Below are 21,596 nucleotides of genomic sequence, written 5' to 3'. Positions count from 1 at the left end.
TACCCATCGCATTCATAGTTTAAAAGTTGTTTTTTTCAATCAAATCACTGAGTCTTTTGGGGCTGCAACTAACAATTCTTTTCATCGAAATTTAAATTTCCATCGCTATAATGTAGTAAAAAAACAGGACCGATGTTCGCCAATTTGATTTGGATTTGACACAAAAGATAATGAGTCTGCTTTCATAGTTGATGGCCAGAGGCTGAAATTTTCCACTGAACAATTTGAAATGTAACCAAGGTCCCGACACAATGAGTCAAACCATTTAAAGTTTCTTCCAAGCAATCGAAGGGTGATTTTAAAGTAGAAAAATAGAAAAAGCTTGAAAATGAAACGACAGCAGGCAAGTTGATGAAATGACGAGCAATAGAACCATTTTATGTAGACAAGTGAACATTGCATCAGTTTGAAGTGGGAATGATGCACAGGGTGGTGGTGGTGACGTTTTATTAAAAAAAGAAAAAAAAAACAACAACAAACCCTTTCATTTATTTTTTACCCCAAACATTTTGTCACCCTTTTGCTCTGAAGTCATATTCACGTCTTCAATATGACCTTTCTCCGCCTTAGTCATGCCTGACTCAGAGAATGTTTTTATCACGTGGTGACGAGTGAAGAGAAAGGCCCCGCCTTTGAGCTTTCCGGAACATTCCGCCCGCTCGAGTTTCCCGTCGGTCCGGTCCTTCCGGTCGGGTGACCGCTCGCTCCCGGTTGGAGGGTGCAGGCGGCGCCATCTTGACGTGCGCAACACAAACGTATACATGAGACCGGTCCAAACAAAAGCCAACAAAGTGCAAGGCGTCGGCGCTCAGATGTAGAGGGGGTGGTACTGGCGAGGCGTGAGGCGTTTGCGGCACGTCGGGCACGTGAGCGAGCGGCGCAGGGCGTCACGCAGGCACTGGCTGCAGAAGACGTGACCGCACTTGGTGGACACCACCAGACGCCCGCTCTCCACCATCTGCGCCGCAACAACAACAACAACAACCACGTGAGCCTGATGCAGCACACGGCACACGTACGTGCGGCTTCGCGGGTGGCCGCTCTCACCTCCGAGTACGTGTCCATGCACACCGGACAGCTGATGGTTCCCGGTGTCATCCTGAACACACACACGCACACTTACTTAGTCCACCTGCTGCCAGGGACCAGTCTCCAACGTGGACTTTTGCGTCTGTTTTCCAGGCACATGTGGGAGGGCTGCATTTCACGGGCAGTCTTGAAATGGCGCTGAAGCCCCACCTAGTGGCCATGAGCTGCATTTGACTGCTTTGCTCTCTGGGGACACGCGCGTGTGAGAGAGACACAATCCTTCTCCGGGCTATGGCTGCAAATCGCGGAGGGGTTAGTCGCCGCAGGAATCGGGGCAAGGGGGGCAGATGATGACATTTGGAGTTTTCAAGCCCCGCAGCAGCATAAGATTTGCCCCACACTGCACACAACATGGCGCGCTCTGGCATAGTCGACACTTATTTTCAAACCAGAAGGTCGCAGGGAGTTTGCAGATAATGTCCTTAAAAAATAAAAATCTCTGAGTACATTTCCATTTGCGTTTTCACTGGTCGTTTTAGGGAGGTGTGCCCCCCCACCCCCAACAAAAAAAATCTCCTTTCAAGCCATGGAATTTGCTCTCCACAGAATCAGGATTTTTCCTGGGGGGACTAATGAGGTGGGACCCGTCTACGACCTGGATCAAGCATCCGTTTTCGGTGTGTGACATGACTGGGGGCTGGATTGGACCCATATTCGCCTGCGGCGACGGCGGGGAACACGACGACGGGCGCGCTTTGTCACCTGCTGGGGCGCCGCGTCTGAGGCGAGGACGAGACGTCGGCGCCGGGCACGGGAGGCGGGGCCTCGTCGTCATCATCGCTGCTGACGACGTAACTTTCTCCGGGGGCGTTTCCCCTGCTCTGAGGACCTGATGGGCGGACACGGGCGGCATCACGGCAAGTCCTCGCATGCGCCAAACGTCCGACGGCGGGGACGAGCCGTACCTTCATCCACCAGCTGGGGCAGCGCGGCGGTCGGCCACGTGACGGCAGCGACGGGAAGAAGAGGAGGAGGAGGAGTTAGTTGGAGCGCGCCACAATGCATTGAGACTGCCGGCGCGGTGCGAGATCAAAGGGCTGGCCGGCTGGTTAACGCCTTCGCATAACGTTTGCTCGTCTTGGGCGTGGATGCAATCAAACGGAGCTTAAGATGATTTGCAAATGGTTGAATTCTGGTTCACGCAAGGTCCCAACTTCAGTGGACTTGGCTTTGAACGAAGGCTGCGTTCGGAGAGGCACATTCCCGCCCAACTCATCCAAATCGATCATGGCCCAGCCCTGGGTGGGGGTGGGAGACTGGGGGGGCTTCCCTACCAGCGCGTGCACAATGTGCGTGCGTGTGTTGTTATTCACCAGGACAGAGTCGCCGCTGGTGAGGTCGACAACATGCGACGCTTCCGCCGCCTCGGATGTCAGATCCACCACCTCCTCGACGCCTGAACGGCAACAAGAGCGCGTTATCCATCACAAGTACGCGAGCCTCTCAAATGGGGCGTCTTCGGATTGGTCACGTGACTCACTGTCCTCCAGGTTGTCCATCACGTCGATGGTCTCCCCGGCGGCGGGAGCCGGGACCCCCGGGGGGCCGGCTCTTCCGCTGGCCACCCCGCTAGCGTTCGCCCTTGCGTTAGCGCGGGCCGCTCTGCCGGCGGGAGCGCGGCCGCGGCCTTTGGGGCAGCCGGACGCCAGCGGGCTCCCCGCACTCCTTCTCTTCCTCCGCGCCTAAAAAAAACACACCGATATCCTTTCCCATATAACACGCTTGAAAATGAGAAGCACGTCGACAAGGTGTCCGACCCATCATCTATTTCAGCGGCCACATCATGAAATTGAGCCCCGCTTCATTCGGCCGCTGTGGGAAAATGAAAGCCGCGCGGTCAGACAACTCTTGAAGTGCCGGTCGCCGGGCAAACTTTAGAGCAGGGGTGACCAAAGTCGGTCCCCAAGGGCCGCCGTCCTGCCGGTTTTGCGGCTCTCCCGGGAGCAACGCACTTGATTCAAATCATCAGGGTGCTTCAAATGCCGCTTCGGAGCCGATGATCTGAATCGGGTGTGCTGCAGGCGGGAGGGATGGAAAAACAGGCAGGACGGTGGCAGGATGGTGGCAGGACGGTGGCCCTCCTGCCCGGAGCTGGACACGCCTGCTTTAGAGAGTGCACGTGAGGCGGCTTTCAATGCATTGCGAAATCACCATCGCCCGGAAGGATCCGTTCGATAGTTCTCGTGCATCCCCAACGGTTTGAGCGGGCTCGGGCCTGGAGTTTGCTCCAGGTGGCACCCCTGCTTTTGAACGATCGATTGCAAGTGTGTCAACTTACAGCATTACTCATAGCAGGAGGAGAACGCTGAAGACACACAAGACACATTCAGTATCTTGTACAAAACACAAATCAAGGTAGATTAATCTGGCACTTTCTGCCGCAAAATGGTGTACCCCCCCCCCAAAAAAGTCTCGCAAAGACCGTTGAAAAATGTAATGAAAAGGAGTAGACACCAAGCAAGCTCGACGATAAAATAGAAAAAGTTGCAGTGGCGCGCCGCTTCTCGCAGTCACTCACCGCCCGCGTCGGTGCTCCGCTTGGCTTCGTCGTTTCCGCCCGTCGTCGAACGTTGCTTGGCGGGGGAACGCTTTCAGTGGGAGCGTCGAGAGCGGACATCAGTCAGAGACGGCCAGCCACGGTCGCGACAATGCCGAGACGTTCGCGAATTCTCCCGCCCGCTTTCCGTCCCGAGACTCACGCTAAGGCTCGTTCCGTCCGGCTCACGCTCCTTCTCTTGTGGTCCGCAGAGCGCGACAGCGCCGCCCTGCCGGTCTGGAGGAAGGCGTCCAAAGGCAATGGGCGGAAACGGCTGAAAGGAGGACCCCGTGCCGCCACCGAAGGACGTCCTTGAAAGCTTTTTTGGGGGGGAAAGGACACTTAGTTGAGTTTGGTTTTGGAAGCATGCGTTCTGTTCGTTTGTGTAAAAAAGATCACGAACGTCCTTATGATATGTATTCAATGATATGAGTGGCGGCTTACAGTCACAAACGTGAATTTCAATCAATCCCCGTCAAAAGTGCATGTGAGAATATCATTTTCTATTTCTAAAACATTACATTTACATTATCGGCCGTCTGAGAGCAGGTATGCTGCAGTTTGGTGTTAGCAGTTTCCTGTTACATCGCAAAATCCAACCGACGGGAGCGGCTTTATCGGAAGCTGCCGGTCGTTCTCGATGGTCCAGCGCGAATGTCCAACTCTCGGACTCAAGCGGTGACCGAGCTCAACCGCAATTGCGGTTCTGGAGCGTCTCCGTACGATCGACGACAACGGTGAGAAGTTGGAATTGAGGATTTGGCTGATCGGCGCCAGTGAAGGGATGCGGCCACGGACTCGATTCGATCGATCAACTGAAGAAAAGAGGACGTGGTGTTGGGTCTTCTTCCACCTTCTCGAGAGATAAAAGAACCCGTGTCCAAGGAGGGCAGAGAGCAAATTGACAGCTCCCATTCCTCAACACCTTCATCGTTCCATTCTTTTTCCCCCCCGCGACATAGAATTATCTGCAGAGCGCTCGGTGACCGTGCAGCTGGTCAGACAAGCTGCGTCGTGGCAGCCCCCCCCCCCCACCCTTTCCCATCCATCCGCCCTCACATTACATGTTATGTCTTGTGACTTGTTGTAACTGTCATATGCTTATTTATGTGCACGGGTCTTTTTTTTTAAATCCTGGACTTAAATTATCCTCAGAAGAGGATAGTTCAAGCGTGTGTCCCCCCCCCCCCCCTCTCCCTACCCAGTGTTTTCCTTTATGAGCTCTGACTGGAAATTTCCCCATTGCGGGACAATTAAAGGATATCTTAAAATGTCATGCCTTTGGCAATTTTATTTGGAACGTGCTTGCGAATACGTTTTTTTTTTGGGTGGGGGAGGGGATGCGGCGGTTGCCGCGCAAGAGGATTTGCTCGCCTGCAAAGGAGGTTTTACAAAGACCACGGATGTGTGGGAAGGTTCAGTTTGCAAACAAGGTAAGGAGATCGAAAACACAAAAACGATTTTTCAGTTGGAGGACAACTCATGTTTATTCTATCGTCTTAGGGTCCATAAAGTACTTTGAACTCTGACCTCACGAGTAACGACTAATACAGAGTTGCATTAGCAGTCGTGTTGTTTTTTTCTCCCCACGACGAGTGCCACTTTTGGCCTACTCGTCGACAAATGCAGCAGTGACACAATTGTAGGCATGTGATGTGCACTCCTGACTCCTTCCTGGTAGCGACCAAAACGCCCGCTTGTAGTTTTGCCTCATGCAAAAAATGCACACGTGCTACAAGTTAGGACAACGAGTTAGGAGGGACACCACGCAGGCCAAAGAAACACTCCCGGACTTTGTCAGAAGAAATGCGAGCTAGCATGAGGCTAACGCTTGGAACATGATTCGTTTGTTTTCCCCCTCCGCAGTCAATCCAGAAAATTGCAGTTAACGGGTCGCGCGAGCACAAGGCGGCAGCGGCGGCGGCGGCACTCGGCCGTCGGCGGGAAACTTCCAGCGGGGTCCTGCCGAGTTTGCTTTCAGACCCCACCTTCATGGATGCCGGCGGCCGATGGTCCCGCTGTGCCGGGGCGCACCTAAACGCAAAACTGACGTTGGCGTGGCGGGGAGAAGCAAAGGAAACGGCGGCGAGAAAGCGGCTGACCTTCTACGGCGGGGAGAAGCCGGCGGCGGCGGCGTCCGGCCGGTTGATGTTGAGGTGGTTGTGGAGGATGTGGAAGATCTCCTGGATGTTGGGCACGTAACCCGACTCCAGCTTGGACCAGATGGGAACGTCTGCGCCGGTCACAAACGACAACAGCGCCGCGGTCAGCGGGACATTCAACGTCATGCGTGCGGTCCCACTTCGCTCAGACTACATCTGACGTTCACGACAAGCTCTAATGGAGCTCCAAATGGATCCAGCAGGCGCGCGGGGCAAGGAGGAACAAGGGAGCGGACGCCGTCAGAAACGATTGGCCTGAGATGGCGGCAAGACATCTACAGAGAGCGAGAAAAATCTCTCAAAAAGCAACGACTCTTCCGACGGCCCAATTGATTATTCGCGTCATCAAATCAAATTGAGATTGCTTTGACACGATCAGACAATAGCAGAAGAAGAATTCTCCTTTCTTCTTTCTACATACATTCTTGCTGCTGGAGGCTGTAAATTTCCCCAGTGTGGGACGAATAAAGGATATCTTATCTTATCTCAAGAAACCGTGTGAGGTGGAATATAATTATTGTTCTTATCCACTTGGGGGCGCCGTTGTCCATCTGACTTCAATTGAAGGCTCAGAAAAGCAAAACGCGCTCCAGGCCGGCCACTGACCGTTAGCCAGTCCGAGTGCTAACGAGCGGCCGCCGTCAAACGCCGTCATTCACTCGGCTCGCCTCCATCGAGCGACCCGGGAGGCTCGGTTTCCCGGTTGGACACGGAGCGATCGGAGGCAGCGGTCCACGTGGCGCGACGGAGCAATCGGACCTACCGTTGAGCGTGACCTCAAAGGCGCCGGTGGACAGGAAGTGCGTCTCCATCATGTTGCACAGGAAGAAGGCCATCAGACACGAGAAGATCTGACGGAAGGAGGAGGGGCTTGAAGACGTCACCCGCCGGGGATGCGACGGCGGTGGCGAGCGCTCTCACCTTGTTGTCCTGGGTCCACGTCCAAAGCCTGGGCGTGTCCGCACCGAGCATGGCGAACACGTTCTGACCGCTGACGATCAACAAGATGGACGCCAGCTTCAGGTACGACACCGCGCTGCCCAAAAACCTGGACGGGAGCGGCAAAGGCACGTCAGGCGGGTGGCGCGGCGCGGGCGGGCGGGCCGGCGCGGCGCCAGTGTGCATACTTGTTGATGGGGCCGGGGGGGTAGTTTTGCCCCTCGATGCGCATGTCGGGATACAGCTGCCCGATGGCCCTGGAGTACTCCTGGAACACTTTGCTGTAGCCTCAGGAGATGCTGCGAGCAAAGCGACAAACGCAACCAAGTTCACCTTGCTCAACAAATTGCGCCGAATGACATCGCACAAGAACACAAAACACCGCCACAGAATCGGACTTCATTTTGGGAGCGATTTCTGTTCCTTTTCGGGAACAAGTCGTTGAGCGTACACGCACGGGCAGCCCCGACTACTTTATGCAGCGATGGCTGTTTGAAAGTGCTCTAGAAATACTGATGACTTGACTTGACTTAACGTCCAGGGGCGTCCGACTGTCGTCGACAGCTCCCTTGGAGATGGACGTGTGGACAATGAAGGCTGTTGAACACCGATCGACTCGTCAAGTCTTTCTAAACTCGGAAGAAAACCTCGAGAAGCAGTTCCACTGACTACTTGACGGATTTCCCCCCACACGCGGGTGTTTTATGGAACGTCAGCCCCGCGATAAACGAGGGTTCGCCGTATTTACGTTGATCGAGTCTCTGAGCATGTCGCGGCAGCCGCCTGCATTTTCACTTGCCGTCGGGTGGCCGCAGTTTCCGATCCCACGCCATCGTTCGTGCTTTTAAACGACTTCTTTGTGTAAGTGCTCTTTTAACACATCTACAAAAGCATACAGCCAAGTAGCGAAACAAACGATTCAACAAATCAGATCAGCTAACAGCGCCCAAGTCCACGAAAATGATCAAAGCATTTTGTAAATCGGCTAACCGTTAGCCGCCACCGCGAACTGCCTTACCAGTACTGGAACTTGAGCACGGGGCCGACGTACATGGCCGCCTTGGCCGCCCTTCCGGGTTCCATCTCCGGCGCGGCGGCGAACTGCTGAGAACTCGACTTGCCCACGTAGACGTCGCGGAGCGTGAGAACAGTGAAGAGGAGAAGAGCACCCAGCAGGCCGAACTGGCTGTACTCCGCCATCTTGCTGGTGCTTTTACCCACGGCTGTTTCCGCTTCCGGTCTCTTTCACAATAAAGCCGCAGCCGGCTACGACGCCCGGCTAGATCCTGAAAAAAAAAAGACTACGCAATGACAACTCAGCGGCTCACCAACAGACGAAGAAATCTCTTTTGCACTTTTGCGTGATTAGCCAAATGGAACGCATGTCAACAATGACTATTTATTCCCCCTGCCCCAGGCAAAAAAGAAAGGGATAACAAATTACTCAGACTGGTCGCAAAATTACTTTCGCTTACGTCCAAAAGTTGACGCCATTGTAGATCGTTGTAGTCGTCCGACCTGTTTTGTCGGAAAAGCACCGAAAGTTGGAATCTTTTGTAATCATTTGTCTCGTTTTGTTTCAATTTAAAGGTGAGTTTGGGCGCAAAATGAAATAACATTCAGCAAAAGTAGAGATGATACTTTCCTAGTAGTCTGCCTTTTCCTTTGAATGTGACAACATCAAGCACGTTTGTCATTTTGCTGTTCTATTTAGAGCAAAGATACGAACAAATACAATAAAAAGGCAAAGCACAAAATCAAATGGATGAGTGGTCATCGATGACGCCAAATGCAATCGCCCCACGACGCGCAACGACGTCATAAGACCGCGCCTCTCCTTCTCGGCGGATGCCAGCTGAGCGGCGAGCGAGCAAAAAGGTGAAAGCGCTCCGCAAACGACCCTTAGCAGGTGATTAGGAAATAGGATACTTTAATGTCGTCATGTTTATCTCTTAGAAGTAAACTTTTGTGTATCTTCTGTGCTTTATTGCACATGGTGTTGCTGGCTCGCCCATGACCACAAATGTCGATTTGCAGAAAAACTCATTTTGTGATGAGCTGAATCAAGCTGCTCATCCTCGTAGTGGGACGCCGCCATGCTGATCCTGGCGGGTCTACGCTTCCCGCGGCTCCCCTTGACAGCGTCGCGCGGCTCTGCCTTCTTCAAGAAGTCTCCTCTTCGTCTTCATCCTGCCGCCCGCTCCTCAAGTCTCCGCCGCCATCTGTCCTCGGGCGGCGTGGATCCGAGCTGGTACGAGCAGGCGGCGCGCTCGGCGCCCGTGCACCTGGCTGAGGAGTTCCTGGTCCAGGTCCAGCAGACCACCGGGCTTCCCTGGTGGCTCAGCATCGCCGTCAGCACCCTGAGTGTCCGGACGGTGGTCACGCTGCCCCTCGCCGCCTACCAGATGCGCGTCCTCGCAAAGGTCCCGCCGCGCGGCCCTTCCTTGGAAGGACGTTTGCTCCGATAGAGGTTTCCGCGTTGAAGGACGTGTTCTCGGAAGCACGCGCGACCTAATCTAAAAAGCGAGGGAGCCGTTTTATTGGTTGATATTAGCGCTTTCCAAAATGTTACGTTCAGGTTTGCCGATGATTAGTCTTCATTTTCTCATGATGGGATGAACGGTGTTCGGTGTTGGAATCGGGTAGAATGATGAAGGACATCATTCGATGGAATGCTGATTCCCTTCGCGTCCTTCCTGAGATGTCAGCTGTCCACCAACATGGAAAACTTCACATATATATACTGTGTATATACACACACACGCATGTATTTTTTAATCCACCAGACTATTAATTTGACAACTGTGTGAATTGGCAGCGGCATCGTCAAGTGCATACGAGTGAGACGCCGCCATCAGAGGACGTGTCCTTTTCAGATGCTCCCTGTAATCGGTCGTAACCGCGATAACCTGCCCCTCCTCTTTGTCACCAGGTGGAGGCGCTGCAGACGGAGATCGCGGCGCTGGCCAAGCGGCTACGGTCCGAAGTGTCGCTGAGGGCCAGCGAGCGAGGTTGGACGGACAAGCAGCGGAGGTAAGGGCAAGAGAGATCCGAGAACCGAGATCCGCTCGCCTCGTCCCCCGGCTCACGGCGGTTTTTGCGGCGTTCAGTTTCCAGTTCCGGAAGAATCTGCGGCGTCTGGTGTCGCAGTTGTATGTGAGGGACAACTGTCACCCTTTCAAGGCCTCGCTGCTGGTTTGGGTCCAGCTGCCGCTTTGGATCGGCCTCTCGCTCGCCCTCCGGAACCTCAGCGCGCCGCACTCGGGTGAGTGGACGGCGAGCGAGGCCTCGCTTATCATGGCTTGAAAATCCCCAAGATCGGGCGCAAGCAAGCAAACCCCCGAAGGCCACAACGCGGCTTTGTCGCCAGCGCGTGGTCTTGAAGCCCGTTTGCCTTTCAGCGCTCGAGGCCTCCTTGGCCACGGGGGGCGCTCTGTGGTTCCCCGACCTGACGTCGCCCGACTCCACGTGGCTCCTGCCGCTGGCTCTGGGGCTGACCAATCTGCTCATCGTGGAGGTACGCCGCGGATCGCCGACCATGTCGCCGTCTTGTCCTCATTCTCATCCTCCTCTTCCGGTTCAGCTGTTCTCCCTCCAGAGGTCGGACGCGTCGTCCGCCCGCAAGGTGGTGACCAACGCCATGCGAGGTCTGTCCCTGCTGATGATTCCCATCGCCGCTGGCGTCCCGTCGGTGAGTCCCGTCCCGTCCCGCACGCGCCGAGGGCCCGAGCGCAAGTAAGCCGCCGCCGCCGTCTTTCTGCTTCCGTCCAGGCGATGGCGCTCTACTGGTGGTGCTCCAGCCTGGTGGGCTTGGGTCACAATCTTCTGCTTCGCGCTCCTGCTCTCCGCAAGATCCTCAAACTTCCCACGCGGCCTTCCGACACGCCGTACAAAGACCTGATGGACGCCGCCGTCAGGAAGTACCGCAAGTAAACGGCAAGTCATTGGCGGAGCAGTGGCGCCAAAGCGCACCGCCGACCGAGTCTGGGTTCTGCCTCTCTTCCCCGAAAATCTCTGGATGCCTCTCTGCAAAGTACGCAAGTGAACAGGAAGTTGCCTGCAGCCCGACAGGAAGCGCATGTGTGTGTGTTTTGGACTTGTTTTGGACTGGCTGACCCGAGCCAGGACTCGTCTTCATTTCCCGTGGGCCAGTTTCTATGATGTGCAGGCATCAATCGGGACCAGCAAGAATTTGCAGCTGCTCCACAAAGTGACTTGGCCGTTTTGTTGAAACGTTTTGAACTTTTGATGCCGCTACTCGTTTGGCGGGCTTAGAAATGAAACGGCCTTTGTTGCGATTGAGGAGTCGTGAACGGACGCGATCGCTTCGTTCACTCCTCGCAGACTTCCGACTCATTCTCTACCGCTGACGCTGGATCTCAAACCATAAATCGACTTCTCTCCCTTCATCGCAGATTTTTTTTTTGGGGGGGGGGTTGTTTTTATTCTTGCGAACTGGCATTGACGAGATTTTTCGATGGTTTATGGTTGCGTCTCCCTTTGGCGCCATGCAAAAGTATCGGCGAATTCACACTGAAAACATGAGCCCATTTCCTGCTTTGCCTTTCTGAGTTTTTGACCCGAAGGCTGTTGAAAAAGCCGTTTTGTTTGAGATCCAAAACGATTTTACTAGCCCATGATTAGGGGCGAATACACTGTGCACAAATAAAGTCAGATTTGCGTAAATCACAACACGTCTGCTCACACTGAACGTTACACGAGGAAGCGTCACTTCCTCGCGTAAGGAAGCCGAGAGGCGTATTGGGGTTTGCTCAGTTAGGTCGAAAACCGAGGTGTAAACATCTCCCATTTTCTGCTCGAGAACAGAGACGTTGGAAAAAGGCACACATCTTGCCACTTTGGCTCAAACGCGTCTTCTGGACTGTGCTTGACGAGTCTCGAGTACCTTTCAATTCCTAAAGTTCGGCCCTCCGCCATTTCTTTTATCTGCTTATTTGGATTGGCTCCAGTTGGCCCATCCAGCACGGATCTGTTGGAACACGATTCATTTCAAATCAGTGCGCGTATGATTGGATGTAACATTCTTTAAGGAGGAAAAAAAAACGTTCTCTTTGTGTGTTGGGCTGGGATCTCTCACACACACACACACTCACACACTCACCCTGTCATAGGCGGGGTCTGCGCGGGCTGCTTTCTGCGAGCAGTGTTGCGTTGTCATCAAAACGTTGAGGTCGGCATGAAGTCCAAGTTGTTTCTGTGGCGCTGGGCTCCGCTGGCGGCGGCGGCGGCGGCGCTGCTGCTGTGCGTGCGAGCGGCTCCGGAATGCGGGCCTTGCCAGCCGGCCCTGTGCGCGCCTGCGCCGGCCGCGGGCTGCGCCGCCGGCTCGGTCGCGGACGCGTGCGGCTGCTGCGCGCTGTGCCTGGCGGCGGAGGGCGAGCCCTGCGCCGGCGGCAGAGGAAAGGGCGCCGCGTTGCGCTGCGGCGCCGGCCTGGAGTGCCTACGCGCCGACAAGAGCAAACTGGGCGTGTGCGCGTGCAAGAGCCGAGAGGAAGTGTGCGGCAGCGACGGCGTCACCTACGCGCACGCCTGCGCGCTCAAGAGCGCCGACGCGCGCGCGCAGAGAGACGGACGGCCGCAAGTCAGCGTGCGCAACAAAGGGCGATGCGCAGCAGGTGAGGACGCCTCCACTTCATTGCCGCTCGGCTTACGGCGGCAAACATGCGTATCGCGACAACAATAAGAAGCTAGCAAACGTTTCACAAAGCTTAGAGATTGAAAGGAAAAAAAAAAAGCACCAGAAAAGGTTCGTCATATCACGCTACTAAAAATCGTCAAGCTTCAACACAGCAAAATAACAGTTTGGAACACGTCAAAAACGGCGCCACCCACAACAGAATGTCAGGCCACTTCCGGGTCATTGATAGGAGATTTCTTTGGGACATGATAAAAACATGCACATTTTGGGGGAGGCGATTAAGCACCCCCCACCCAAAAAAATATATATATTTCTGTGAACAAAGTTGAATATTTTTACTAAGGGAAGCGAGAGCAGCAATTCAAAGTCTACCCAGCCGACGTGGAAACGCTTGTCGGAAATATCTGACAGAGGCCATTTGCTCAGGTTGCCTTTTGTCTTTCAAATATCGACGGAGGAAAAGCGACCTCTTGTCACGCGGGGCAAAGGGGCTGGGGCCCGAGGAGCAGGCGGGGGCGCGCGTCCGCCCCCGCCTGTCACAGCGTCACCAACAAGCACGTTGTTGAAGACCCAACGCGGAAAACGCTTGCAAGCTGGAAAAAAAAACATTGCAGACGCTCAAGCTACGCTAACAAAACATGCCCGAGCGTGCGCCTTTCACGCGGCGGCTTTATCGTGCTGATCCGTACCCACCCCCCCGCCGGCGACAGCCCAAAGTTGGAATTCCCGAGCGCGCCGGCCAAGCCAAAGCAAATTCCTATTCGTGTCTCGGCAGCTCCCGTGATCGTTTCGCCTCCCGCGCGCGTCTTCAACGTCAGCGGCGGCCAAGTTTTCCTCAGCTGCGAGGCCGTGGGCGTGCCCACGCCCGTGCTCACTTGGAGGAAGGTACGACTCACAAAAAACAAACAAACCGGAGCGGCACTGACCGTGGCGGCGCTGATGAGGATGACAAAGATGGCGTGGCCCCGCTTCCCCCCCCCCCCGCAGGTGACCGGCAGCAGGAAGAAGTTGTCCCTGCTTCCCGGCGACAGGGACAACCTGGCCGTCCAGACCAGAGGAGGCCCCGAGAAACATCAAGTGACGGGCTGGGTTCTGGTCAGTGGCGGCGAGCGCACGTGTGTGTGCGTGGGGGGGGGGCCTCCAAAGAAAAGAGAGCAAACGCTGACATTTGACCTTTTCAGATCTCTCCACTGACAAAAGAGGAGGCGGGCACTTACGAGTGTCGCGCCGCCAACGCCAAAGGCGAGGCCTCGGCCGTCGGCGAAATCCGGCTGGTGGCCGACATCGGCGACGTCAAGGTCGAGGTCATCGGGGAAGTCGAGGTCGAGAAAGGTAAGCGGCACGGATCCCGCCGCCGCTCGAGATAAAAGCCCCCCAACGTTACTAAGCACGTCCTTTCCCTTCCCGCCAGCGGCCGAGGAGGGGGGGGAACTGTGACCGCGCGGAGACCCGTCTGGGACCTCGTCGCCTTTTACTTCTGGCCCATAGCAAAAGTGCAGCCGCCCTCGCGGAAATGTGAATAAAGCTCACCTGCAGCGCGTCGCCGGGTGCTCACGTCACTTTTATTGTTGTGTAAAAAACAAAAAAAATACCGAAAGACAAGTCCAAAGGCGTCGGGGAGGCCGCGGCTACGCCGTCATCATGCGTGGAGCGATGCTCATGGACATCAACTCCTGGAAGAGAAGCTTGCACGCGTACGGCATCCGCACCAGCGAGATCTGAAAGCGACAGCAAGCGCGCCCAATCACAGCTCATCCAAAAGGGCCGCCGCCGTATGCGGATGACCGGCAACCTCAGCGAGCGCGTTACCTGCGTCTTGTTGCGGCAGCCGCGACACTCGTAGGTGTGCGTGCGCGTGTTGGCGATGGCCATGAGTCCGCACAGGTTGCAGACGTGCACCTGGTAGGGATCGGACGCCTCGAAGAGACGCTCGCGCAGGAACTGGGCGGCGCCGTGAGCGATCTGGCAGTCGCGCTCCATCTCGCCGAAACGGAGGCCCCCGTCGCTGAGGTGAGAAGGGACGGACGGATGGAAGGGCGCGTCAAAGCTCGCTCCGGCGGCGGCGGCGGCGCTGCGCCCGGGCGCCGGGGCCTCACCGCGATCGCCCCTCCATGGGCTGCCTGTTGAGGATCTGCACGGGTCCGCGGGCCCTGGAGTGGATCTTGTCGTCCACCATGTGCTTGAGGCGCTGGTAGTAGGTGGGCCCGATGAAGATCTGCGACGTCAGCTTGCGGCCCGTGAAGCCGTTGTACAGCACCTGAAGGCGGACGGACGCCTGTCAGCGGCGGCGCGGAAGGGGGTGGGGGGCGTCGGGCGGGAAGCGGCGCTCACCTCGTTTCCCCTCAGATGGTAGCCGTACTCCGAGAGCAGGTTGGACACCTTCTGCACGTTGACGGCGTCGTTGAAGGGCGTGGCGTCGCCGATCTCGCCCTTGTTGGCCGAAACCTGTGCGGAGCAAACGCCAAGCGGGGCCTCAACGCACTCGCGACACAAACGCCGTCCGCATTTACTTGCGGCAATGACCACCGACTCCAATGGCCCAAACGCCGCACGGAGCCCTGGCATCTTTCGTTTTGGTCCGATCAGACCTTTTACACGTTGCCGCTGTAAACTTGCCGCCCCCACGCGGGCCCCGGAACAATTGAAACGATACGAGCGCAAAGACGGACGGCGGGGGGCTCACCTTGCCCTGCAGGCACTCGATAAGATGGCCGACGGTCATTCTGGAGGGGATGGCGTGCGGGTTGATGATGATGTCAGGCGTGATGCCCTCACACGTGAAGGGCATGTCCTGCCAAAGCAAAGCGAGACGGCGTGAGCGCAGCCGCCGCCCCGGTGCCGGTCGCCCCCCCTCCCCCCCCCCCTCCGCCCCCACCCGGCGGCCCCTTTACCTCCTGCCTGTACTGGATGCCGCAGGTTCCTTTCTGCCCGTGCCTGCTGGCAAACTTGTCTCCGATTTGAGGGATCCGGACCGAACGCACCTGCCATCGCGGCCAAAGAGGTCAGGCCCGGGCCCAGGCCTGGGGGTGGGCCCGGGGCGCCCGGCGACAGTTACCCGGATTTTGCAGAACTTGTAGCCCTCCTGGTTGAGCGTGACCATGACCTGGTCCACGATGCCGGTCTCGCTGGTGCGGAGGAAGGTGCTGCAGTCGCGCTTGGTGTAGCGGCGGTTGCTGCTGTCCAGCTCGTCGTCGTTGTCAGGCAGCGTCACCGTCTTGCCGATGATCACGTCCTCGCCCGACACGCGCACGCCCGGGGCGATCAGCCCGTCGTCGTCCAGCTTGTCGTAGATGGCGTGGCGCATCCCTGCCGGCCGGCGGAAGCCGTCAGTGAGCAGCGTGCCGCCCGCCGGCGGACGCTTCTCCGGGCGGCGCTCTCACCCTGGCAGGTCTCCTTGGTGGGCTTCTCGAAGATCTCCTCCTGGTCGAAGCCCTTCTTGGACTCCTGCTCCTTGTAGGAGCGATAGAAGACGGACCTGAAGAAGCCCCGGTCCACGGCCGAGCGGTTCATGATGACCGAGTCCTCCTGGTTGTAGCCCGTGTACGAGGCGATGGCCACGATGGAGTTGATGCCTGCCGACGGCGAGGGGCCCCGTCATCCGCCGCGCCAGCCCACCCGTAAGCGGACGCGGACGCACGTACGTACCTGCCGGCAGCTCCCTGAAGCGCAGGTACTCCATGGAGCGCGTGGTGACCAACGGCTTCTGAGGGTAGTACAGGACGTGCGCCAGCGTGTCCATGCGCACGTGGAAGTTGGTGATGTACACGCCCATGGCCTGCTTGCCCATGGCCGACTGGTACGTGTTCCTGGGAGACTGCGCGCAAAAACAAAGCCGGTGTCAATGTCGCGCGCTGCCAAACGGTTGCCACATTTATTTGGCGGCAACCAAGAAGTCCATTCATCATCCTCAACCGCTCTCTGGTTTGCAAGAAAAAAGGATGTCTCATTTTGACCACGCAAAGCGGAGCGGGCGACTCGCCTGGTTGTGATCGGGGAAGGGGATGATGGAGGCGCACACCCCCAGGATCATGGACGGGTGGATCTCGCAGTGGGTGTAGGTGGAGCAGTAGGCCACGCCTTTCTCCTGCAGGTCATCGGGGGTCATGGCCAGCATCACCGTCTCCTCCTCCAGCGTGTCGATGTACTCCACCACGCCGCTGGCCACCAGGTCCTGCCAGCTGAACCGCACAAACGCCGGTTTTCGGCGTTGTTCTTTCAAGTCATTTGCCCCCCCACCCCCGCGACGCCGCAAGCCATCACCTGTAGTTGTTGTACTCGCGCTCCTTGAGCTGGTCGATGTGTCGTCTCTTGAGCAAGAGTTTCTGCTTCTCCACAATCAGGAGCGGTCTGCAGATGCGCCCGGCGTCGGTGTAGATCCGGATCTCGCGCTCTCGGATGTCTCGGATCATGGACACCTGGCAGGGGAAAGGCGGACGAGGAGCGCGTCGAGGCGAGGACCGAGTCGGGGGAGGGGGACGCGGGACTGCCCCCGCCGAGCGACCCACCTCGGACACGATGATGTCCATCTGTCGCCGAAGCTTGCGCAGCGTGTTCATCAGCTGCTCGGGATCCTTGTGGATTCCCACCCAGCAGCCGTTCACGAAGATCTTTGTGGCGCTGCCGCGGCACGCCAATCAAACAGAGAATCAACTTACGCGCGCGGCGCCGTCGCAAAAGTCACCTCGTCACAACGGCGCGGGTGACGCGATGCGGTCAAAAGTCACAGACCGGGACATTTCAGGGACCACCGACACCGCTGTCATCATCAAGAGGTGGAGGAGATTAACCGAGTAGCGGCAAATTGGACCTCAAGGGCCGCTGAAGCGGGCGTGTCGGAGCAAAGCGGCCCCGCCGGGACCCGACTTTCGCAACAAACGCTAACTAACGGCTGAAAAGTACTACGACGTCTTGTTTGAATCCCAGCAAAGGCCACCGGCAATGATCTCAAGGACATCGTGCCAACGGGACCCATCAATGTCGTGTTTACGTTGTCCGCTTCCACTCGTGAAACGGCGCAAAGGGACGCCACGGCACAAGTGCCTCGGTCCTTCCTTTCGCCGTTGTCTTTAGCGACTTTGGGCAAAATGGCTGGAAAGTTTTACGTGCGACTGGGGCCCGACCTGCAGGCTCACCGCATGACGAGCGCAACGTATCCCCAAATGACTCCCGGTACCCGCAGCGCGTTACTACGTCGTCAAAACGGCGCCGCGAGGGCCAAGGGCTCCGAGCGTAAAACGAGTGAGGCTAACACTCATGACGGCGGAGAGCGCGACTGACTCGGCAATGGCGGCGGGCGAGATCTCTTCCAGGTTCTCCATGCTCCACTCCTCCAAGAACTCCAGGATGGGAGAAGGTTGAGATCCCACCGAGATGTAAGCCATCAGGGCCAGGTTCTTCACCAGGCCCACGGCGTGACCCTGCGGGAAGGAGACGCACGCAATGGGCCGCGCGCTCGGAGCCAGCGGTTGCGCGCCTCGCGGCTGGGAGCGCCCACCTCGGGGGTCTCGGCGGGGCACACCATCCCCCACAGCGTGTTGTGCAGCTGCCTGGGTTTGGCCAGTTTGCCGTCGCGCCCGATGGGAGAGTTGACGCGGCGCAGGTGAGACAGGGTGGAGGCGAAGGTGAGCCGGTTCAGCACCTACGGCGAGAGCGGCGTCGGACCGGGGGGAGGAAAGCGCGCGGGGGTCGGTCCGAAGGGCCCACCTGGGACACGCCGGCCCGGGCCTGGTGGGCCTTCTTGACGTCGCCCCAGTTGCCGGTGGCCAGCGAGTACTTGAGTCCGTCCGAGATGATCCTGGTCTTGATGGCCAGCTCCAGGTTGAAGTCTTTGCCTCGGTCGATGAACTTTTGCGCGTAGATGCGAATCTCCTTCAGCAGGTTCTTGAACATCCTGAAGCGAGCGAGACGGGAATGCTCAAGACGTAGGACGACGGAGGACCGCGCGCGAGCGAGCGAGGCGGCCAGACCGACCCTCTGAAGAGGAAGGCCAGGAGCGGCCCGGCCAGGTCCAGCCTCTTGTTGCCGTAGTGATCCCGGTCGTCCAGCTCTCGTCTGCCCAGAGCGGCCAGCAGCAGTCTGTGGACCATGTACCTGAACGTCCGGCCACGGAAAGGGAACGCGTCAGTTTACGTGGTTTACGGCCGAGTGCCCGGCTTGTTTTTGGCTGCCGTTTCATCTCGACGGCTGGCCCGAGCTCCACTGAGAACTTTGCACACCGACCGAAAGAAAAAAAAAACAAGCTCACCCGAGGAAGTAGGCCTTCTTGGTCTCGCAGAAGTCGCTGACGCCGACGTGGGGCAGCATTTCCTTCTGCAGCACTTCTTTGGCGTACTTGATGCGGCGCTCTTTGGTGACTCCCGGTTTGGCGCCCCTGGAGCCGATGAAGTTCAAGGCCACGTTCTGCTCCTGGATGACGAAGGCTTCGTCCAGCGACGGCTTCACCTGAAAGCGGCGCAAAAGCACACGGCCGCTTCAGCGGGCGTTTGGCGCCGCGCCAAAGGCCCGCGGCGGCGCTACGCACCATCTCCATCATCTCGGGGTCGTCAAAGTCGTAGATGATGTGCTCCAGGATGTCGCGATCCGACACGAAGCCCAGCGCTCGGAACACGATGATGATGGGGACTTCCTGCCGGATGTACGGCAGCGTGGACACGATCCTCTGGCCGATGGCGCTCTTCTTCACGCCCTGAGAGAAAAGAAAACAAACCTCAAGGCCTGGGCTTGCGGGAGCCGGCTAGAAAAAAAAAACTAATCCTGCCGCAGGGATGCAACCAAGAACTATCTGGTCAACCCTGTGGCGTGTCCAAGCGAATGAGACGACCGACCTGTCCTCCTCGCGCCATCATGCTGACCCAGATGGTACTGGTGGGACGCGACGAGTTCTCCAAGCAGGAGCGGCACTCGCCGGTGAAGGCGTACTTGGAGTCCTTCTTGGCAAAGACGTACACCGTGTTGGTGGCCATCTTCTCCTGGGCGATCAGCACCTGAGAACGTCACGGCTCAACATTTGGGGGCGTCGCCGCAATGTTTGGACGCCGTCGCCGCGCCCGCTTTGTCTTCATCTTTGCCGGATCCAACGGGCTACCGCGCAAGTCACCTCGGAAGACTTCGAGCGGCGCGAGAGGAAGGGAAAACGTCTCGAGCGGGGGAGCGCAAGACACGAAAAAGGTGGCCTTTGGACTTTTTAGGGGGTGTTCCCCCTAAAACGCCGCCGTGGACGACGAGTCGTTCAAACGGGATTTGAACCATTTGGAGCCGTCCGCTCATTTGATAAGCGGCTTGTTTCCATGCGAGTCCAAACACGGCATTCGGATGAATATTGCGTCCGGCGGCAAAAGCCAAGCGAGGGGGCGGCCTCTCCGCCACTCGGCGTCAATCCAAAGTGGCGTCACGGTCGCTCGGGTTAACGACCGACCAATCCCGACCAATCCCGGCCGAGCCGTTTCACCGCCGTGACCGGTCGTTACCCGAGCGATCGCGACATCCTTTTCGGTCGACAGGTGAAGATGGGGCCGCTCGACTCGGATGCCGCACGTGTTCATCAGAATGCCGCGCTTGGAGCGGCGGAGGCACGCGGAACAAGTTTCTTGCGTTCAGGCGGCGGCCTAAGCTCCAAGCGCTCGCGCCCCGGCACCTTCTCCGAGCCGTTGATGATGAAGTAGCCGCCGGGGTCCAGCGGGCACTCGTTGAGCTCGCACAGGTCGCGGTCCGTCAGGCCGCTGAGCAGGCAGTAGGTGGAGCGCAGCATGATGGGGATCTTGCCGATGAAGGTCTTCTGGTGCTGCGTCTGCAGCTGCTCCTCGCCCTCCTTGATGATGGTCTTGGTGATGTCCACGTACAGGGGGGCCGAGTATCTGAGAGGGGCGCGCGGGGTTGAGGCCGGCTTGCCGGACGACAAAGCGCGGCGGCGGCGACAGACCTACGTGAGGTTTCGCAGTCGGGCCTCGTTGGGCATCATGGGCGACGGGGCGCCGTCTCGCTCCCAGTGGGTGGGCTTGGATAAGTAGATCTGCTCAAACTTCAGCAGGTATCGCGGCTGCAACACACCACAAGAAAATGCGCTCGGCCGCCCATTCGACCAAAGCGAGCCAGATGCCGTTCCGCCCTCGGACGGCCTTCGGGCAAAGGAAAAGATGAAAAACGAGCAGCGAGACCTGCCCGACGGAACGACTTACGGGCTCCTCCACTTCTCCCGAGGTGTGCTGGGCTTCGGCCTGCAGGTCGATGGGCGGCGCGTCTTCCACGATCCTCTGTACCGACATCTGGATGAACTCGTCGAAGGAATCCAGCTGCTGCCGCACCAAGCCCTTCTCGTCAAAATAGGAGCTGGAGATCAGGAGACACGCGCGCGCACTTTTTGTACTGGAGATGCCGCGGACACGTCCGCCAAACTGACAAAGCGGGGGCCGAACCCACGACCGAACCGAAAACCGGACTACAACACACCTGATGACGATCCAGCAGGCTTCCTGCCACAGATCCGGCGTGATCTCGTCATCGTCCTCATCGTACTGGTTCTCTGCGCACACACACGTGAAGTCGGGGACTTTCTTCAGAGACTGCCGGGCTTTTCGGGATCCTCATCAAACTGAAGCTGCAATTTCGTCCCGTGTTTTAAATGGTTCCCTATTCCACCTTATTCAAATGATCAGCTCGTCAGCTTGTTAACAGGACGGTGGGTCGAGACTTTCATTTATTTTTTCGACGACGCATGATTGTCGGAACTTTTTTTTTTTTAAGAAAAAGGGTCGAGCCATTGTGGAATAATCGTAGTGGTGATATAATTTACTCCGCAGTCTTTCAAAGTGTCAGTCCTGGCTGCGAGTGAAGATGCTCAACTAAGCTAAGCTAACACGGTTAGCAGCGGCACTCTTGTGTTCATTTCTGACCAAAACGCTGAGGTTAGCTTTGTCACTAGCACGCGTAAGACACGATGGAATGTTCAAATTGAAGGAGCTCACCTTCGTCCTGGTCGTACATTTGAAAGCTCAAGTTCGAAAAAACGCGAAGCAAGTCAAATTTGAACGCAGATGACTGACTTCGCGCCGCCGGTGTTGGTTCTGTTGTTGCTGCTGCCGCCGCTTCGTCTTCTTCTTCTTCTTCTTCAGTTGCGTTACCGCCACCTTCTGGTAAGGAGTGTGAACCAGGTATGCCGCTCACGAACAAACACAAGCACACACATACGAACTCTCCATTTTTTGGTTTTCTCCCAACC

At 57.2% G+C, this 21,596-nt stretch overlaps 6 protein-coding genes across 8 annotated transcripts in view; 2 read left to right on the top strand and 4 right to left on the bottom strand.

Annotated features, from left to right (window-relative positions):
- LOC127600757 (proteinase-activated receptor 4-like) overlaps window positions 1-17,144 on the bottom strand; it is a 38,473-nt gene extending 21,329 nt beyond the window's left edge. Inside the window, exon 1 of the mRNA XM_052065553.1 lies at window positions 17,128-17,144. The gene's annotated coding sequence lies outside the window, so the exon portion shown is untranslated. The remainder of the gene's footprint in view (window positions 1-17,127) is intronic.
- rnf4 (ring finger protein 4) lies at window positions 349-3,844 on the bottom strand. 2 transcript variants are annotated; one of them, XM_052065689.1, is made up of 8 exons: window positions 3,608-3,844; window positions 3,368-3,394; window positions 2,570-2,771; window positions 2,403-2,485; window positions 1,995-2,007; window positions 1,792-1,918; window positions 1,048-1,099; window positions 349-958 (listed from the first exon to the last, which is right to left on the bottom strand). In XM_052065689.1, exons 1-8 carry the CDS (start codon window positions 3,704-3,706, stop codon window positions 809-811), a joined length of 753 nt encoding a protein of 250 aa, XP_051921649.1. In that variant the 5' UTR covers window positions 3,707-3,844; the 3' UTR covers window positions 349-808. The 2 variants fall into 2 exon arrangements, with proteins under 2 accessions (XP_051921649.1, XP_051921652.1); XM_052065692.1 differs by lacking the exon at window positions 3,368-3,394 and having other exon boundaries at window positions 3,608-3,843.
- On the bottom strand, window positions 5,086-7,969 carry selenot2 (selenoprotein T, 2). Of its 2 annotated transcripts, none has more exons than XM_052065730.1 (6): window positions 7,778-7,969; window positions 6,915-7,025; window positions 6,709-6,835; window positions 6,551-6,638; window positions 5,728-5,858; window positions 5,086-5,659 (listed from the first exon to the last, which is right to left on the bottom strand). In XM_052065730.1, exons 1-5 carry the CDS (start codon window positions 7,924-7,926, stop codon window positions 5,731-5,733), a joined length of 603 nt encoding a protein of 200 aa, XP_051921690.1. In that variant the 5' UTR covers window positions 7,927-7,969; the 3' UTR covers window positions 5,086-5,659; window positions 5,728-5,730. The 2 variants fall into 2 exon arrangements, with proteins under 2 accessions (XP_051921690.1, XP_051921679.1); XM_052065719.1 differs by having other exon boundaries at window positions 7,745-7,968.
- On the top strand, window positions 8,548-11,140 carry LOC127600777 (cytochrome c oxidase assembly protein COX18, mitochondrial). Its single transcript, XM_052065574.1, has 7 exons — window positions 8,548-8,635; window positions 8,764-9,149; window positions 9,659-9,759; window positions 9,837-9,991; window positions 10,128-10,243; window positions 10,310-10,417; window positions 10,498-11,140. Exons 2-7 carry the CDS (start codon window positions 8,823-8,825, stop codon window positions 10,657-10,659), a joined length of 969 nt encoding a protein of 322 aa, XP_051921534.1. The 5' UTR covers window positions 8,548-8,635; window positions 8,764-8,822; the 3' UTR covers window positions 10,660-11,140.
- Window positions 11,879-13,924, top strand: igfbp7 (insulin-like growth factor binding protein 7). The gene is made up of 5 exons (XM_052065664.1): window positions 11,879-12,359; window positions 13,158-13,267; window positions 13,370-13,477; window positions 13,564-13,714; window positions 13,794-13,924. Exons 1-5 carry the CDS (start codon window positions 11,924-11,926, stop codon window positions 13,817-13,819), a joined length of 831 nt encoding a protein of 276 aa, XP_051921624.1. The 5' UTR covers window positions 11,879-11,923; the 3' UTR covers window positions 13,820-13,924.
- Window positions 13,926-21,488, bottom strand: polr2b (RNA polymerase II subunit B). Its single transcript, XM_052065294.1, has 24 exons — window positions 21,343-21,488; window positions 20,828-20,900; window positions 20,557-20,707; window positions 20,305-20,417; window positions 20,016-20,235; window positions 19,207-19,365; window positions 18,903-19,067; window positions 18,627-18,823; window positions 18,353-18,472; window positions 18,086-18,272; window positions 17,877-18,020; window positions 17,660-17,799; window positions 16,888-16,999; window positions 16,643-16,797; window positions 16,362-16,560; window positions 16,028-16,196; window positions 15,763-15,954; window positions 15,438-15,688; window positions 15,274-15,363; window positions 15,066-15,173; window positions 14,714-14,827; window positions 14,479-14,639; window positions 14,192-14,387; window positions 13,926-14,100 (listed from the first exon to the last, which is right to left on the bottom strand). The coding sequence occupies exons 1-24, from the start codon at window positions 21,359-21,361 to the stop codon at window positions 14,011-14,013; spliced, it is 3,525 nt and encodes a 1,174-aa protein (XP_051921254.1). The 5' UTR covers window positions 21,362-21,488; the 3' UTR covers window positions 13,926-14,010.
- Window positions 21,489-21,596: the final 108 nt, after the last annotated feature.

Source organism: Hippocampus zosterae, chromosome 1 (genome assembly GCF_025434085.1).
Source record: "Hippocampus zosterae strain Florida chromosome 1, ASM2543408v3, whole genome shotgun sequence".
Taxonomy (NCBI): Eukaryota; Metazoa; Chordata; class Actinopteri; order Syngnathiformes; family Syngnathidae; genus Hippocampus; species Hippocampus zosterae.
Note: the sequence above shows the minus strand (reverse complement) of the source record. Positions and strands in the feature narration are given on the sequence as shown.

Bases quoted from the DNA above. Each gene is read 5' to 3' on its own strand.
- rnf4 (XM_052065689.1), bottom strand. From the start codon at position 3,706: ATGTCCGCTCTCGACGCTCCCACTGAAAGCGTTCCCCCGCCAAGCAAC. The intron at 2,772-3,367 runs GTAAGTTGACAC...TGTTTTTTTTAG, and splicing joins CTCCTGCTATGAGTAATGCT to GCGCGGAGGAAGAGAAGGAG. The intron at 959-1,047 runs GTGAGAGCGGCC...GTTGCGGCGCAG, and splicing joins GCATGGACACGTACTCGGAG to ATGGTGGAGAGCGGGCGTCT.
- LOC127600777 (XM_052065574.1), top strand. From the start codon at position 8,823: ATGCTGATCCTGGCGGGTCTACGCTTCCCGCGGCTCCCCTTGACAGCG. The intron at 9,150-9,658 runs GTCCCGCCGCGC...CTTTGTCACCAG, and splicing joins AGATGCGCGTCCTCGCAAAG to GTGGAGGCGCTGCAGACGGA. The intron at 10,244-10,309 runs GTACGCCGCGGA...CTTCCGGTTCAG, and splicing joins CCAATCTGCTCATCGTGGAG to CTGTTCTCCCTCCAGAGGTC.
- igfbp7 (XM_052065664.1), top strand. From the start codon at position 11,924: ATGAAGTCCAAGTTGTTTCTGTGGCGCTGGGCTCCGCTGGCGGCGGCG. The intron at 13,268-13,369 runs GTACGACTCACA...CCCCCCCCGCAG, and splicing joins CCGTGCTCACTTGGAGGAAG to GTGACCGGCAGCAGGAAGAA. The intron at 13,478-13,563 runs GTCAGTGGCGGC...TGACCTTTTCAG, and splicing joins AAGTGACGGGCTGGGTTCTG to ATCTCTCCACTGACAAAAGA.
- polr2b (XM_052065294.1), bottom strand. The intron at 17,800-17,876 runs GTGGGCGCTCCC...TCCTTCCCGCAG, and splicing joins GCCCCGCCGAGACCCCCGAG to GGTCACGCCGTGGGCCTGGT. The intron at 14,828-15,065 runs GTGAGCCCCCCG...TGCTCCGCACAG, and splicing joins TCGAGTGCCTGCAGGGCAAG to GTTTCGGCCAACAAGGGCGA.